We start from the raw sequence: 16,581 nt of genomic DNA, 5'->3' as shown, positions 1-16,581 counted from the left end.
TTCATTTCTTTTAGTGGATGATATGCCATTATTTTTTGGGTAGGAATTGCACCTTTTTACCCTTTCAGTTTGCTCTTCCACACACATCAGATTTGGGACTTCCCCTTTTTAGCTTCACTTCTATTCTATTCTTTGCCTCATTGATATAACTTGCAAACATAAAACTTGTCAGTTTTTACCAATTTTGTAAGTTTCTATTTAATTCTAACCCTTTCCATCTTCTCAACACACACTCTCTTTATATTATCTTCAATCTTTTTTATTTTTGATTTTTTATTTTTAGGAGATATGGTGAGAGGGAAAACACAGATGAGGCGTATAGAGAACGCCACAAGTAGACAAGTTACTTTCTCAAAGCGAAGAAATGGTTTGCTCAAAAAAGCTTTTGAGCTTTCTGTTCTATGTGATGCTGAAGTTGGATTGATTATTTTTTCTCCAAGAGGAAAACTATATGAATTTGCTAGCTCCAGGTAATTAAATTTTATCTCATTTTAAAGATTACATTTTTATGTTAACTTAACATAATAACCCCACCCACATCTAGCTTCTTGATTAATGAGTTTTTATCTTGGAGTTGAAAATACAACCAATTATACAATGTTGAAATGTCATTTTCTTGTATATTTGTATCAGATCTCATCTTTTGTACCTTCAATATAAATAGCACAATTGATTTTATGAGTGATCTAGGTTTACTCATCTCAAAATCTAACATTTAATATATTTTTGCTTTTTTTGATGGTTAAATGCTTAAAATGACAACTTCTCTTGTCATTTTGTAATTTATTAAGAGATCCAATTGTATCAACACCCTTTGGTGCCCTAGTTAATAAAATCTTGTTCAATGGCATAATTTTATGATCATCACATAAGATAAAAAAAAAATTATACTGTATTCAATTGAAGTGTAACTTTTGTTGACGTCATGTGATAACTGAAAAAGGAAATTTTAGTTATGAAAAGTTTCCTATTAAGTAAAGTCTTGTCATAATAATAACAAGAAACCAACAAAAATAACACAAACAGTATAATCTCACAAGTAAAGTTTAAAGAAACAGGAAATAAGAAGAAACCCCAAAGAGTATAATTACCTTAGTTTGGGTTTGTAATTTCAGTAAATTTATATAAGTTTAAAATATTTGATTATAAAGTAGGTATACTACTGTTATGATTAGTGGTGTCATTGTTTCCCATGAACTTGATTTAATAAGCATAAATCAGCTGACAAAGTTAGTAGTAAGTACTATAAGAGATACTTAACTGACAAAGTTAGTAAAAAAGAAAGTGAGTTTGTAGATTAGTTTAGAGTTAATTTAAAGAGGTTTATGTGAACTTCAAAGCTAAAACTTGGAGCCAGTTGTCAAGCTACTATGTAGTACTACTTGATTTCATGCTCACTGTTGAGAATCTTTTGTCAATAACAATTAATATTTGTACCAATTTCATTCCAAATATCATCACAATGTGAATATTACTCCTAGTACGTATATTTTGGGTCAAGAAATCAACTTTATCTTTATATTGTATAGTCAAGCTAAGTCCTTTCCTGTTTGGATTTCCGATCCACGTTTTATTGGACCTAGATATGAAGTGGCCGTGTTAGAGTCTCATATTAGTTGAGGTATGAATCAATGGTTTGTTTATATTGACTTAAACAATTATGACCTCATATATAATCTAGCTTTTAGAGTTACGTCCATGCACCGCTTCTTCCTTTTTTTTTTCTTTTTTTTTTTATAGTTTTTCACCCGGTGTTTAAAGCCCACATTAGAGTTCCGACTAAATTCGGACCGCGCACTGCAGGGCCCATTCGGGAGTGGCGCTCCTAACATGATTTTCTCCATACCTTGGGCTCGAACCTAAGACTTCTGGTTAAAGGTGACAAATTCCCACCAGTGCACCACAACCCATGTTGATTCCATTTATGTTTACTAAGTAGTATACATTATTTTTTTCCTTCAGAAATTGTCTCATTAACTTAAAACATGGGATCAGAATGGGCCATTGCCGCAACTCAATTTTTGTTCAATGCTAGCTGCTCCATGTACTTTTGAACTATTATATTACTTGTTCGGTTTCAATTCGTTTGTCATACTTTCTTTTAGAAAAGAATGTGTCTTTTCTTTTTGACGACTCTTTAATTCTAATTTTTCACATGAGATGTTTAAGACTCAAGATTCAAAAGTTTTCTCTACCTTCTTAAACTTCGTACATGCCAAGTCAAAACAAGACAATCAAATTGAAACCGAGGGATCGGGTATGTTGGGTAGAGTCTTACATAACCTCATGATATGTGAAAACATTAGTACATCAATCCATTGTACATCACTACAAAGAAATGTGACAATCCCCTCTACATTTGAAGATGCAAATAAGTTATGAGGAAGATGGTCGACCACATAATACATTTAATTAAATATGAAATTTCATTGAGATAAAAGGAAGAGATTGGAAGATTTTAGACAAAGAAACACTTGAGAAGATGAATTGCCAGAATAGTTTAGTTTGTGCCAATGTTATATTCATGCTTATTTTGTTTACCTATATTTCTATTTTTGTTATATAGAAGAGTGAAGTGGTAGGACGATCAAGGGTAAAAATGTAATTTCATTCTAACAAAAATCTATTAAGAAAGATAGTAAATAATTCTAGAAACATCTTTTTATATATTAAGTGAATTATTATTAAGGGTAAAAATGTAATTTCACGCTAACAAAAATCTACCAAGAATGATATCAAGAAAATTAAATAGTTCTAAATATTACACACTTCAGTATAGATCTCTTATTAGGAAGACCAATAACACAGTTTTTTCAACATTAAGAACTTCATTTTTCATCTATTCCCTAATGGCCCTACTTTTGTAAAACAATTATAAGACAAAAGTAAAATTCACTATTTGTTAGTGAACACATCACTTCTGAAACTTGTCCATATAACAAATTTTCAACAAAATTCAATTGATCCACATTTTTCAAACATTCTAATGAATATGATAATGAACCAATTAATATGTTAAATCCAATATCAATCACAATTGCAATTCTCAAAAAGGCGTAATTCATAAGGAATGCAATCACTGAGCAAGCTCTTCAAGAACAAAATTTTCAAAAATTTCGGAGCATGTTATGTCCTTTTCTTTGGTTCTCTTTAGACTTTTCAATTTCATGGCGTTGATTTTCTTTCTGGATTGTAAAGATACTTTTTGAAGTATCTAATTTACTTGATTTCTCCAAAATTTCACGTAACATATATGTCATTATATAATTTATTGAGAAACATATATTATTTATTACTATTATTTTGTCATCAGTTAACATCATTTTTAGCAAGTTATATAAATTATTATTTTAACTACCTTATGTTAAATTACTGCAATATATATTATATTAACTTTTGTTAATATTTTTAACATCTCATTATTTGAGGTAAAACATTCATTCATCAGGTATATAAATTACTTTAGAAAAAAATTCTTTCATTACTATACTAGATTTTTCTCCTAATTTTAATGAATAGAAAGACAAGATATAAAGTCATAACTTTGTTTTATCCTTTATCACTTTGTAAATAATGAGATGATTCATTGTAATTTTCATCAAGTAGGTCGTTATTTTTGTTTGTTAAACACCTTTAAAACAAATTTATAAGTGTATTCAAAATTAATCTATAGATGAATCAGTAGACTTTATTGCTTCATATATTTTATGAAAATTGTTAATATATTGAGAATAATTTTAATCTATTCTCTTGAATAATTTTTCAAATAAAATAGAAAAAGAATATCATTAAATTAATTATTTAATTCAAATATATATGTTTGACATGATGTTATAATGATCACTGGAGCATCTGATATTTTATTATTATTTTTATCATGTTTATTTGAAAATGTCATAATAATTTTTTTTTGAAAACTAATTAAATTTCTATTATAAATATATATAATATTGTAATACTGGGCTCGTAAGTGGGCCTTTCATTATATTGGGCCCGTATCACGGGCCTAAAATTATCTAGTATATATATATACTGCTCTTCACCGTTGAGCTATATAGTTGTTCCCTGGGTTGTTCAAGACTCTTGAGAAAATATTTTAGGGCGCGTGTTGGATCCTCCAAAAAAGTACATTGATTTTTGAAAGATCCAATACAGGTTCGACAATATTTTGAAGAGTCCGAGCAATATAAGATTATTTTGAGCTATTCCTCCCCTTGCCTTAAAACAGGATATATGTGTTTTCCATCCAAATTAAAAGTTGGGAAAAGGAAAATAAAGAGGAGCCAGATTCAATTATTTACCTAACATCTGAATCAACCTTAATTTCTTAATATCATTAGGCATACCCTCACATTAGGTTTTTCTTATTTCTTTTAACCCTTCCATAGGAGCTTTCAGAATTGGAGTTGAAAGGTGCTTACTATCTGAATAAACCCTTTCGTCACCCCCTCACATTAAGTAGTTCAACAATTTCATTGTTCTTTTCCTCTTTTTCTTCTTCTAATATTTGGTTGGCTATTATTGGTTGTGCTTAATTAGACTTAGTAGTCGACTTGCCATGTTTTGTGCTCCAAGTTGAGTTTCATTAATTTCGGATTGTTCTAGTTATATTATCTTTTTGATAGAACAAAGGGGTTACATCAATCCTAATAAAATGATTTGACATATTTTTCATTTAAGATCATAAATATAAGACAAACAATTTGAAATAGTGAAAATATTTTCCTATATGAATTGACAATAATATCTTTTTCTTGCTATAAATAAATTTAAACGATAATAGATTAATTAGCATTTTTACCAAATCGATCAATACTTTATCAAAAGATCGACCTAATTATATAAATATTAGGGCGGATAAAACTTAAACTTTTGTTTTTTCTAAGGTTGAGTTTTGTTCACCTCTTTTATTTTTATATTTTGCATGCTGAAGTGCTTGATTCCCATACTCCCACAACTATACATCTCGAAAGTACCTACAATTTTTAATCAAGTTTACATTACAAGGCCATCCGTGTAAATATTTTATTATATTTTTAGATAATAAAGAGATATGTACAAATAAACCTCTTTTTAAGGTGACATTTTATTATACAATAAAGATATGTACTAATAAACCTCTATATAAGAGTGACATTTTATTATATATTATCAGATAAAAAGAGATATCAACAAATAAATCTCTTTAAGAGTGACGTTTAGTATGAAGGATAAATATAATTAATTAATAGAAAATATTTTCATGAAAAGAAAATTATTTTCCTATTTTCTAGTATTTTTTTTAAACTAAAGAAACTAATAGAGTTGTATATTAGAAAATGCTTACACAACACTGTGTAGAGTTGTATATTAAAATGCTTGCACAACACTATATATAACTAAAACTCTTTCTAATAATATGCAATTGTTTATCACTTCTTGATTTTCATACTCCCAATCCTAGACATCAATTTTCTTTTAGGACCAACATTAGAATACAATTAAAAATACTAATCAGGGTATATATGATCACCTAGTGATCTTCATCATAGAAAGATTCAAAGTTATGGTCCTACTCCTATGATGATCAATTAAAGAATCTAGTCGAGAGAATTATGAAGTTTCAAGTTCTAATAAAGACAAAAATATTAAGTGATTTTCCCTCCTTTATTCAAGCTTTTATTGACAAAATATGATTAATTACCTATAATCTGTGCTGATAAGTGATACAATAACTGCCCAAACATCACTATCATAAATAAAAAATCATCTTCATCAGTGGATCGGAAGTAGTCAATGCTGCTTCACTAGTTCCCTCTTCTATGCCATAACAAACTTTGCCTTCAATATTTGAAACACATTTTGCACTGCACTTTTGCCACATTTTTTAGGAGATATGTCACCTTGTCTTTCACAAATAAAAATATATCTCAATATGCTTTTTTTTAAAAAAAAAAGTTCATCCACCACATATATTATTAAGGAAGATTACAAATAGGGGGAGTTAATTAAAGCTAAAATCTACAGTAATTTGCAATACAACAATACATGATAGAATCCTTAAATGTTTAAAAACCTTAACCAGACTATCCTTTTTCATTAGTTAATTGCCTTTCACAGAATGAGGAAACTCCCTAGGATTAGTAAAAGACATAGAGATGTCTTCATTAACTCCATGATTGGTAAGAGAAAAAACAGGTAAACAGCTTCATTTCATAAAATTAAAAGACCAAAGTTGGCCGTATGTATGAAGTATATCAAGAAGTATAGAACTTACCAAAAAAAAGTAAAGAACCACATTAAATCATCTTTGTGTCTTTTCTTCTTACTCATGGTCTTTCGAGGTTTGCTATGCTAGCTTCCGCATGACACCTAATTAATTATTTCGGTCCTAACAGTGATATCATTAGTTCTTCAACCGCATATCTTAATTATATCAACTACTGTTTTGGAGTCCGATTTCAAGATTGAGTCAATTATGTTTTCTTTGCACATGCATTTTGAACTTCACACTTGTTGAGACTAAATAATCAGGTATCATGCGGAATATAATAAAGGAAATCTTGAAAAATGATAAATCAGACAACAAAAGAAATACTTCAAGAAAGACATGATAATTTATCGTGGTTCTGTTAATCGAACTACATCAATAGTAAAAGATAAACACACTCTACTATATAAAAACTAGTTCTACAGGAGAGAATTATGTCCATAGAAGGAGATCATCTTTTCCTCATCCCATCAATATTGGACTTTAACACCAAAGCCCAAAGAAAATAAGAATGTCATATCAGTTGACTTTTTCTCTAAAGCTAGTAAACCACTAAGGTGAAGCTTTTTTTTTTTTTTTTAATTAAACTGCCTCCTTTGATCATTGATGAGAAAAAATTACAAGATTGAGTTTGGCATACCAAACTGATTACATGTGCACAGAGTAGAGACAAAGCAGTTTAATCCACTAAGTTAACTGTTAGCTAATCCTAAGCTATCTGTAGCTCTAGTAAATGTCCTTTGTTGGATTTCAGCTTCAAATATTTGACAAATGCTATCCCATGTTGCTCCTTCTGGCCTTGCTAAACTGGAACCTTGTACCCACATTAGTTTTTGTTCGATAGGTGAAGCTTATTATATTAACTAGTCTCTCAGAATGTGCATTGCATTGCATGTTTATGTTAAAATATTTAATGCAAAATTTATATTTCAAATGATACATTTTAAATAATACATATAGTGTACTTTTTTTCTGTTACAAAATAAAAATCAAAACATACAAAAAAAAAAAAAATTAACAACTCATAAGTTGAGGTTAGAGAATTTGCAAATTTGATGCTACTTTAGTTATACATATAGCACTTCAATTTAAAGATAAATACATACTATAACATACATGAAAATTAAAACTAATATGATACATATATTGAATCGCAGCATAATCAACCCAAATGCGGTTAGAAGCCTCAATATTCTTACTTCGACTCAAACACATAAATATATAAAAAATAATTTAAAAAAAGAGTAGGACATGAAAAGTACCAGAAACTGAAGACAGTGGAGAAGAAGGCTCAAGAAATTGTGAACATCTTAATCAAATAAAATAGTAGAAAAGATTTTCTATGATGAGATGTTAGAAGTAATAGAAAAGACTCAATTTATTATGAGATTTGTTTTAAAAAAATATATTATGAAAATTGTACTATTTAATATTTAATAAATAGATTTTTTATTTTTAATTTAGTGTAAGAATAAAAGGGTAATTCAACTTTATATTTTGAAAATTTACATTTTTAATATAATACTAATTTCTAGAAATATGCTTTACACGTTTATCCCTTTGTCATTAGTATGATTCTATTATACATTTAAAAAGTTTGAGTTATAAAATAATTTTTTTAAAATCAACACTATAAATTTTATCATTAGATAAGATTAATAAAAGTGAAACGACGCATTTGACACCAAACTACAATGAAGATAAAATACCTAAACAACTCCCAAGAAAAATAACTTATCAAACATAAGAGAAATTTTGACTAATAAAATTTAAACACCATTTATTAGGATAATAAAAACACTAAAAATTTCAGTCTACCAATTTTTATTGATAGAAAATTTGGTAGCTAAACAACAAAATCAGTCGCAATTCCTAAAATTAGCAATATTTTTTTGTTAACTACACGTAAAATAGCGAAGGACCAGCAACAAAGTTAGTAGCTAACTCGAACGTATTTTTTAGTAGTATACATTAACTTTCACTTGAATCTATAGAACCACATTATCTAGAAATATATACCTTTTTCCCCAAATATATGTGAAAGTTGCCTCTGTGCTGATTTACCAGAACAATAATTAACTCTTTGTTAAAATTCAAATTTAGTTAGATAAAATAAGTTAGAGATATTCTAGATTTTTGCTTTTCAAATATGCAGATTTTTATTTTTTTAAGTTGGCTATTAAAAATCCTCTATGCTTAATAAAAAAAAGTCCAGAGACAATTTCGATCAATAATTTCAACTTTTGTGTTGCACTATCTTTTAAAAAACTAACAATATGCAATTAATATTATCACGAAGACCATGAGGTTGTCAAGGATGGGGCTAAGTGAAAGAGTTGAGAGTCAAAAGGACCACATTTTACAGCTAAAATTCCAAAAGGGACAGTGAATTTTGAGATTGACCAAAAGGAACAAAGCGCGCTACTCCCGGTGACAAACAAAATTGCATAGACGGTTCATCCAAACGGCCGTTTAAAATTTTCTTTAGGGACTGGGTCTTTGGCTTTATAAGGAAGCATTGCAATTTGCAAATGCAGAAGAAGTTATATTAGCAAGCAAAAGTGGACATGGATCATATATATATATATGGTAGTTTTGAGTTTTGGATGAAAAACATCAAGGGGATTTTTGTGGTACGGAAATGTTTTCCAAATTGTTGGTCAAATATTTTGAAAAGTAAGTTTCTTAAAAATGAGGAAAATGACTTATCTTGTGGAAATAGGGAAAATAAGATCCACAAGTGACATTCTACGTTGATTTTGTGTTTTCCCAACACACTTTATCTTCACCACACAACCCTGTAACCAAACCAGTGACAGAGCTAAGATTTTCACGAATTGGCTTAGCTCTCAAAACTACTGGCGAAGGAGAAAGTTGTCCTCAATGGGTTGAAAATACGAATAGGTAAATTTGTGAAAACTATGTTATACATTTGCTTGCTAGTTAGCTTTCTCTTGCATTTGCAAATTGCAGTGCTTCCTTATAGAGCCATAGACTTAGGCCCCTAAAGAAAATTTTAAATTGTTACTATCTTGTCGACTATAAAATACAAAATAAAATAAAATAAAGTTGTGTGCCATCGCACGACTAGGAAGCAAACTAAACAGAGAAATTTGAAAGAGTCTTGGAAGTGTAGCGCTTTGTTCCATTTGGTTGATCTAAAATGTAATGTAATGAGCCATCCATGCAATTTGTTAGACGCTGGAAGTGTAGCGCTTTGTTCCTTTTGGTTAATCTAGAGATTTATTGTCCCTTTTGGAATTTTAGCTTCAAGATGTGGCCCTTTTGGCCCAGAAGTGAAAGGAGGTGACCGAGGAACGCGTTAAAACTTTCTTTGAAACATATACCGCGTGAAACATATATCGGAGATAACAATCAAGTTTAAGGATTTCAAATTTGAAGGAGAAAGTTTTAACTTCAACTTTGATTTTTATGAGATATTTAAAGTGATTTGCTGATGAAATTTGAAGTCATTTCATTGAAGATTTAGCTTATCAATAGGGCATTTCCACCAAAATAAAGTATGACTAAAGAAGGCTGAATTTTATCATTCTACAAGTGAATAAACCAAATTCTAATTTTACATAAAAAAAGTTGAAGAAAATAATATATCAACTAAGTAGTAAATAAGGTCTAAACTATTGGATTTAGTCCGTTTGAAAAGCCACAAAGTAATGGCTAGCAATAAGGTATAAACTATCTTTATACATCATATCAACAACTATGCATTATTATTATTATTATTATCAGACTTTTAACAAACAAGAAAATAAAACGAGAATATTTAAAAAAAAAAAGAAAAAACCCTGCAAGTCTCATTGGAATTTGAGCCTTGTAAGGCTCATTGAAATTTGAGCCTCGTTTTAGAAAATCTAATTTAAACGGTGTTAAAAATTGTTACCCTTTTGGTTTCATAATTAATTGAGTTGCCCTTTGGGAGTTTTCGAACCAATTTGTTGCCCTTTTGGTTTCGGATTCACATAAACATAGCATGCTTGCTGGCTGTTGGCACTTGCGAGAGTCGAGCCATACTTTGGAAAACCTGGCATTTATCACGGGGATCGGATACTCTTGCTAGGTGCTGCAGGTGGTGATATAACGAGTCTAGTCCAATGACACCATATTTCTGTGAACATGATGGTTTGGCCAAAGTAAGGGAGGAAAATGAAAGTGCATAGCTTAAGAAATGATTAGATTGTATGAAGGGTATTGTTGATTCATTCTTGTGGCTAATATTGTCACTTCTTATATATATGTGTGATATTTGTTCCAATTTTAACCAAACCTCAACTACTTGAGGAGTTCAAGAGTTGCTTGTTATGCTCTTATCAGAATAGTTGTCATTCAAAATTCCATTTTGCTATAAATGCCTAAAGAGTAAACAGGGAGAATTTTGCAGCACGCAGGAGATAATAGAGCGATATAAGAGGCATACTAAAGACAGAGTTCAACCTGAAAACCAAGCTGGGGGACAACATCTACAGGTAGAATGTCTCCTCCTCCGATCCGTAGGATGTATTAGAAAGCAACTAGTAGTTTCTTGCAAAAAAGTTAATAAAAGGCTTACACAAGTATGCATGCAGCATATGCAGCATGAAGCAGCAAATTTAATGAAGAAGATAGAGTTCCTTGAAACATCGAAAAGGTTCAATTAAACCTTAGCTTACTCCAAAAGTTGTTGCATTGTCATGATTTCTCTCCTTTTTTTTAGTAAGTTTTAAAGATAACAAATGAAAAAATTTCATCAGGAAATTCTTGGGAGAAGGTCTTCAGTCATGTACCCTTCAAGAAGTACAACAGATAGAAAAACAGTTGGAGAGGAGTGTCAGCACCATCCGGGCACGAAAGGTTTCTTGATCAAATTAGTCTTAGAAATTATCTGTTCTTCTTATGAAGTCTCGGGAACTTGGCATTTATCTTATCTTGTTCTTTTCAGCTTCAAGTTTTTAAGGAACAAGTTGAGCGACTAAAAGATAAGGTAAGGCTACATTGAGTGATATATATATGTTGAGCTTTAATTCACACAAAGGTAAAACACAACAATCTACCTATGCGCGCCTAATTATTTTGTTGAATGTGAATGTCTCTATCGAAGAATTTCCACTTGTTTTCTTAAAGCTTCCCTTTCTTACAAATCCAGGGGAAAATCCTTGCTGCTGAAAATGCAAAACTGAGGGAGAAGGTATATTTTTCATTTCCTTAAAATTAGTATAGTCTTCTTTTTTCCAACTCATAGTTGGATATAAAATCAACTTATCTAGGTTTTTTTAGTTTGGTGGTCTTCAACAGAGAGAAACACCAAGTGTAGAGAAGGAAAGAGAAGCTCTTTGTACAGATGGTAGCGAAAAATCAGATGTTGAGACTGAATTGTTTATAGGACCACCGGAGTGCAGAGTAAGGCGTCTCTAAAAGAATTGATTAATGGTGAAATATCTGCAGTTAAAAGGGGTATATAATCAATTGTACGTCAAGTAGTGCTAATGCTAAATAAATAATTGTGCATTTGAGCAAGCAAACTAATTAGGCTTATGTCTCTTAGGCGCAGCTGATTCATTAACTTTTGATCACTTCTGAGATGGTTTGTACTAAGGATCGATGTGTATTAATTTTATTTCCTTTGATTGACAACTCTTAGTAATAAACTCTAAACAATATTCTTGATTGCCTCTTAAGAATTTCATCACCACATTATCACAATTAGAATGTGATTTCATCCTTGCCCTGGACATATATATATATATATAGTGTTAGTAGGCTACATTTACCTCAGCTTATTGGTCGCGGATGCTCATGATGCCTTAACACGAGTAGCCTCGGTCTGTTCATGGCTCATAAGGGTAATCTATGTAAGACATTAGACATGTTTCAAACAATTTTAATTGTTGGGACACTGGAAATGATGAGAATAATGTCAAACACTAGGGAGTTGTTTAGCTTTTCATCTTTTCTGGGCTTTCATATCCAACTTTGGATAAGGTTCATTTCATTATCAAAACCTGGTTTTATTTATTTTCGGCAAGATTAAGACGTCTGAATTATAAAATGTATACCAACTTATGATACAACAAATTAAATATTCAACAAGAAATATTTTTTGCACTGTAATTACTACATTAGTAATTCTAACATATTACTCATGAGTTTATGTGGTTATAAGTTTAAGCGAGCCCAATTATATAAAAAGGTAACAAAGACTAGAAAGTCATGTATGATTATAAATTATTTCACTAAATATACAAGAGATAAGATTCTTTTTTAAATTATTATTAGAGTTATTATTTTGGTTTTTAATTTAAGTATTAAATGTAATTCTTTCCTTAATTTACTTCGACTCTTTGTTTTGATTGTTGTTCTTTTTTTTGTCCCAATTTATGTGATACATTTCATTTTTTCGAGAGATAAACAATATAAGTTTATCGGGAATTTGTGCATGAAATCTTCAATTTTTTGAAATAAAATTTATATATTTGTAATTTACGTAAAAAATACTACAAGTTACAAAAATTAACAATCCAAAATACTTAAAAGATATATGAAAAATTTACGGTCAAAGATAGACTTGTTTGGATCTCGATCAGAATTCGAAATGTGTCACATAAATTGAGACGAAAAAGATATTATTTATTGTTACTACTATTCTTTACTTCATTAGTTCCTATTCTGCTACTTTACTACTGATATTTCCTTTTCATATGGTATGTTTTAATTGAACTGAAGATCTATGATAAATAATTTCTTTTAATCTCACAATATTCCTTATAATCTGTGATATTAAGCTTATTTTCCTATTTGAATTTTGTTAAAACAAGTGTCAATTTATGATTTACAATTCTTAAAATTATAATATATTTAGGATATTCCAAAAAAAAAAATTGGCAATCTAGTCTTCATTAGAACAACCAGAAAGAGTCTCTGAAATATTATCTTTGTTAATTCAAATCGGTTAGAAAATGAGATATTTCTAGATGGTTTTTGTTTAATGGTTCTTTTGAAATATTATGTTTAGTATGTAAAGGAAAGGTAGTCCTTCGTTTTATGAATTATGTTTTGTAAGAAAGTCAACAGTTGTTGGATATGTATGGTCCTCTACTTACTTTGGAAAAACTTATGTAGACATATGTGTGTATGCTTTTTGAAATCTAAAATATGAAAGAAAAGAACTGTTGTTGAACTAAGCCCTTTCTTCCTGCTAGTTTCTACTACTAACAGTGGTATCAAGAGCCCTTCTTCTTGAGGGATCTGTGAAGGCAAGAAGGCTAATGTTTTTTCTCCTTCTAAGGTGAGAGTTGAGCAGTAGTAACATGGCATCCAACGACTTCTTGGGTGCAGGACCTCCTATGTTTACAGGAGAAAATTATCACATATGAGTGATAAAGATGAAGGCTTATCTTATAGCTCTTAGTCTATGGGAAACAATTGAAAGTGAAGATGACCCTTTCCACTTGGACCAAATCCAACAGTTGCACAAATGAAGATTTATGAGATACGAAGTCAAGGAAACCAAAGGCCCTCACATGTCTTCATTCAACACTTTCAGATATGATTTTCACAAGAATAATGGCTTGTGAAACACCTACAAAAGCATGAGAGAAGCTAAAAGAGGAGTTCGATAGAAGTGACAGAGTGAAGACTGTCAAACTCTTAACTCTCAAAAGAGAATTTGAGATGTTAAGGATGAAAGAAGGAGATACTGTGAAAGAGTATTCTGCCAAACTTGTCGAGATTGTTAACGAAATAAGGTTGTTTGGTGAAACCTTTCCAGATTCAAAGGTGGTGGAGAAGATGATGATAAGCTTACCAGCAAGGTTCGAGTCCAAGATTTCAGCAATAGAAGAATCTTGTGATTTGAAAACTTTATCTGTGCCAGAACTGATCAGCAAGCTGCAAGCCCAAGAACAAAGATCAAGTATAAGAGATGAAGAAGTAGCAGAAATGGCATTTCAAGCACAACATATAGGCAAACAACCTATGAAGGACAATAGAATGATGGAAGGAGATAAAGCAGCAAAGGGAAAACCATGGAAGGAATCTTCAAAGAAAGGGAAGTTTCCACCTTGCAGCCACCGTAAAAGAGCCAATCATCAAGAAAAAGATTGTTGGTTCAAAGAAAAGCCATCGATTCGGTGTAAATTCTGTAGAAAGATGGGTCATATTGAGAAAAATTGCAGGGCTGGGCAGAATCAACCACAACAAAACCATATGCAACAGGCAAATTTTGTTGAAAAAGTTTGAAAATGAAGAAGAAAACTTGTTTATGGCTTCTCATGTAGAAAACACAGCTAACAAATACTCATGATTTATAAATAGTGGATGTACGAGTTATATGTCACACAATGAGCTCTTGTTTCACACACTTGACAGGTCATTCAAAGCTAAAGTTAGGATGGGAAATAGTGAAATGATTGATACACATGGAAATGGTTCAGTTTCCTTTCAGACTACACAAGGTACAAAGTTAATAAATGATTTGTTGTATGTTTCTTGTTTAGCATGTAACTTGTTAAGTGTTGCTCAAATGATGTCTAAAGGCTATTTCTTATATTTTAAGGGCAAACATTGTTTGATTCTTGACTCTGAAGATAGTTTGATTATTAAAGTATAAATGGTGGATAAAACTTTTCCTTTAGATGAAAGGTTTGATAGTGCAAATTTTGCACGTAAAGATGAGTCATAGTTGTGGCACAAAAGATATGGTCATTTTAACTATGCTACTTTAAAGTCTATGTATGAAAAGGGCTTGACTAAGGATTCACCTGAGATTTCACTGTCTAAAGATGTTTGTAAGTCATGTCAAATGGGTAAGGTACACATGAAATCATTTCTTAGAAATGCTACCCAGAAGGCAACTGAAAAACTTGAACTAGTTTACACTGATGTGTGTAGACCTATGCGGACATCATCTTTGGGACACAATAAATATTTTATGCTCTTTATTGATGACTTAACAAGGATGACTTGGGTGTACTTTCTGAGTAACAAGTCTTAAATATTTTCAGTTTTCAAGAAATTTAGAGCTTTTGCGCAAAGACAGAGTGGTAGTAAGCTAAAGGTTTTGAGGTCGGACAATGGTAATGAATACACTTCAAATGAGTTCAATAAGTATTGTAAAGATATGGGGATTGATCACAAGTTGATAGTAAATTATTTACCCGAACAAAATGGAGTCTTGGAGAGGAAGAACAGAACAATAGTTGAAATGGCTAGATGTTTGTTGCTAGAAAAGAAATTGCCACAAAGCTTTTGGGCAGAAGCTATTCATACTTCAGTGTATTTGTTAAATAGGCTGTCAACAAAAGTTGTGGATGAAAAGACTCCTATTGAGGCATGGAGTGGAATACAGCCATCTGCCAAGCATCTAAAAGTTTTTGGTTCGATATGCTATTCTCATGTTTTTTCTGTCAAAAAAAGCAAACTTGAACCAAAAGGTGAATTGGGGATCATTATTGGTTATTCATCACAAGCCAAGGGTTATAGAGTTTTCAACTTGCAAACAAAAAGTATTTCAATCCGAAAAGATGTAGTCGTGGATGAGCATGCTTATTGAAACTGGGATAAGGAGAAAATTTAGAAAGATAATGCAGTTTTTCAAAACTTGAGTCCGCTGCCTGAAATACAATCATTTGGGTCTGAAACTCTGGAATAAAAAGAAGAATCAGATGGGGAATCCTCACTTGATTCACCAATTTTGAAGACAAGGTCTATTTCCGAGATATATGAAAGATGCAATGTTGAAATCTCGGAACCAAATAGCTATCAAGAAGCATCAAGACATGAAGTTTGGATTGAAACTATGAAGGAGGATATTGGTATGATAGAAAAGAATGATACTTGGAAGTTGGTTGATAAACCCAAAAATAGAAATGTGATCGGAGTGAAGTGGGTTTATAGAACCAAACTTAATCCAAATAGCTCAGTTTATAAATACAAAGTAAGGCTTGTTGTGAAAGGTTACGCGTAAGTTGCAGGTCTGGATTATGGAGATACGTTTGCACCTGTTGCACGACATGATACAATAAGGCTGCTATTTGCTTTGGCAGCTCAGTCAAATTGGAAGTTGTATCATTTGAATGTGAAATCGACATTCTTAAATGGACTATTGCGGGAGGAGATCTATGTCGATCAATCAGAAGGCTTTCAAGTTGCAGGAATGGAAGATAAAGTCCACCTACTTCATAAGGCATTGTATGGATTAAAACAGGCTCTTCGAGCATGGTACAATAATATTGATGATCATCTCATTCATTGTGGCTTCAAGAGAAGTGAAAATGAAGCCACTTTATATGTGAAAAAGGCTAAAGGAGGAGATGTCTTTGTGGTGTCACTCTATGTTT

General features: G+C 31.1%; 1 protein-coding gene across 1 annotated transcript; it reads left to right on the top strand.

Moving 5' to 3' along the window:
• On the top strand, positions 1-11,854 carry LOC125862919 (MADS-box protein SOC1-like). The gene is made up of 8 exons (XM_049543043.1): positions 1-186; positions 284-470; positions 10,650-10,734; positions 10,834-10,895; positions 10,999-11,098; positions 11,187-11,228; positions 11,391-11,432; positions 11,522-11,854. Exons 2-8 carry the CDS (start codon positions 289-291, stop codon positions 11,657-11,659), a joined length of 651 nt encoding a protein of 216 aa, XP_049399000.1. The 5' UTR covers positions 1-186; positions 284-288; the 3' UTR covers positions 11,660-11,854.
• Positions 11,855-16,581: the final 4,727 nt, after the last annotated feature.

Source organism: Solanum stenotomum, chromosome 1 (assembly GCF_019186545.1).
Source record: "Solanum stenotomum isolate F172 chromosome 1, ASM1918654v1, whole genome shotgun sequence".
In the NCBI taxonomy this organism is placed as follows: domain Eukaryota; kingdom Viridiplantae; phylum Streptophyta; class Magnoliopsida; order Solanales; family Solanaceae; genus Solanum; species Solanum stenotomum.
This window is presented reverse-complemented; position numbering and strand designations above follow the sequence as displayed.

Excerpts from the sequence above, each read along its gene's own strand:
- LOC125862919 (XM_049543043.1), top strand. The coding sequence starts at position 289 with ATGGTGAGAGGGAAAACACAGATGAGGCGTATAGAGAACGCCACAAGT. Across the intron at positions 471-10,649 it reads TATGAATTTGCTAGCTCCAG|CACGCAGGAGATAATAGAGC; the intron begins GTAATTAAATTT and ends AGAATTTTGCAG. Across the intron at positions 10,896-10,998 it reads TTCCTTGAAACATCGAAAAG|GAAATTCTTGGGAGAAGGTC; the intron begins GTTCAATTAAAC and ends AAATTTCATCAG.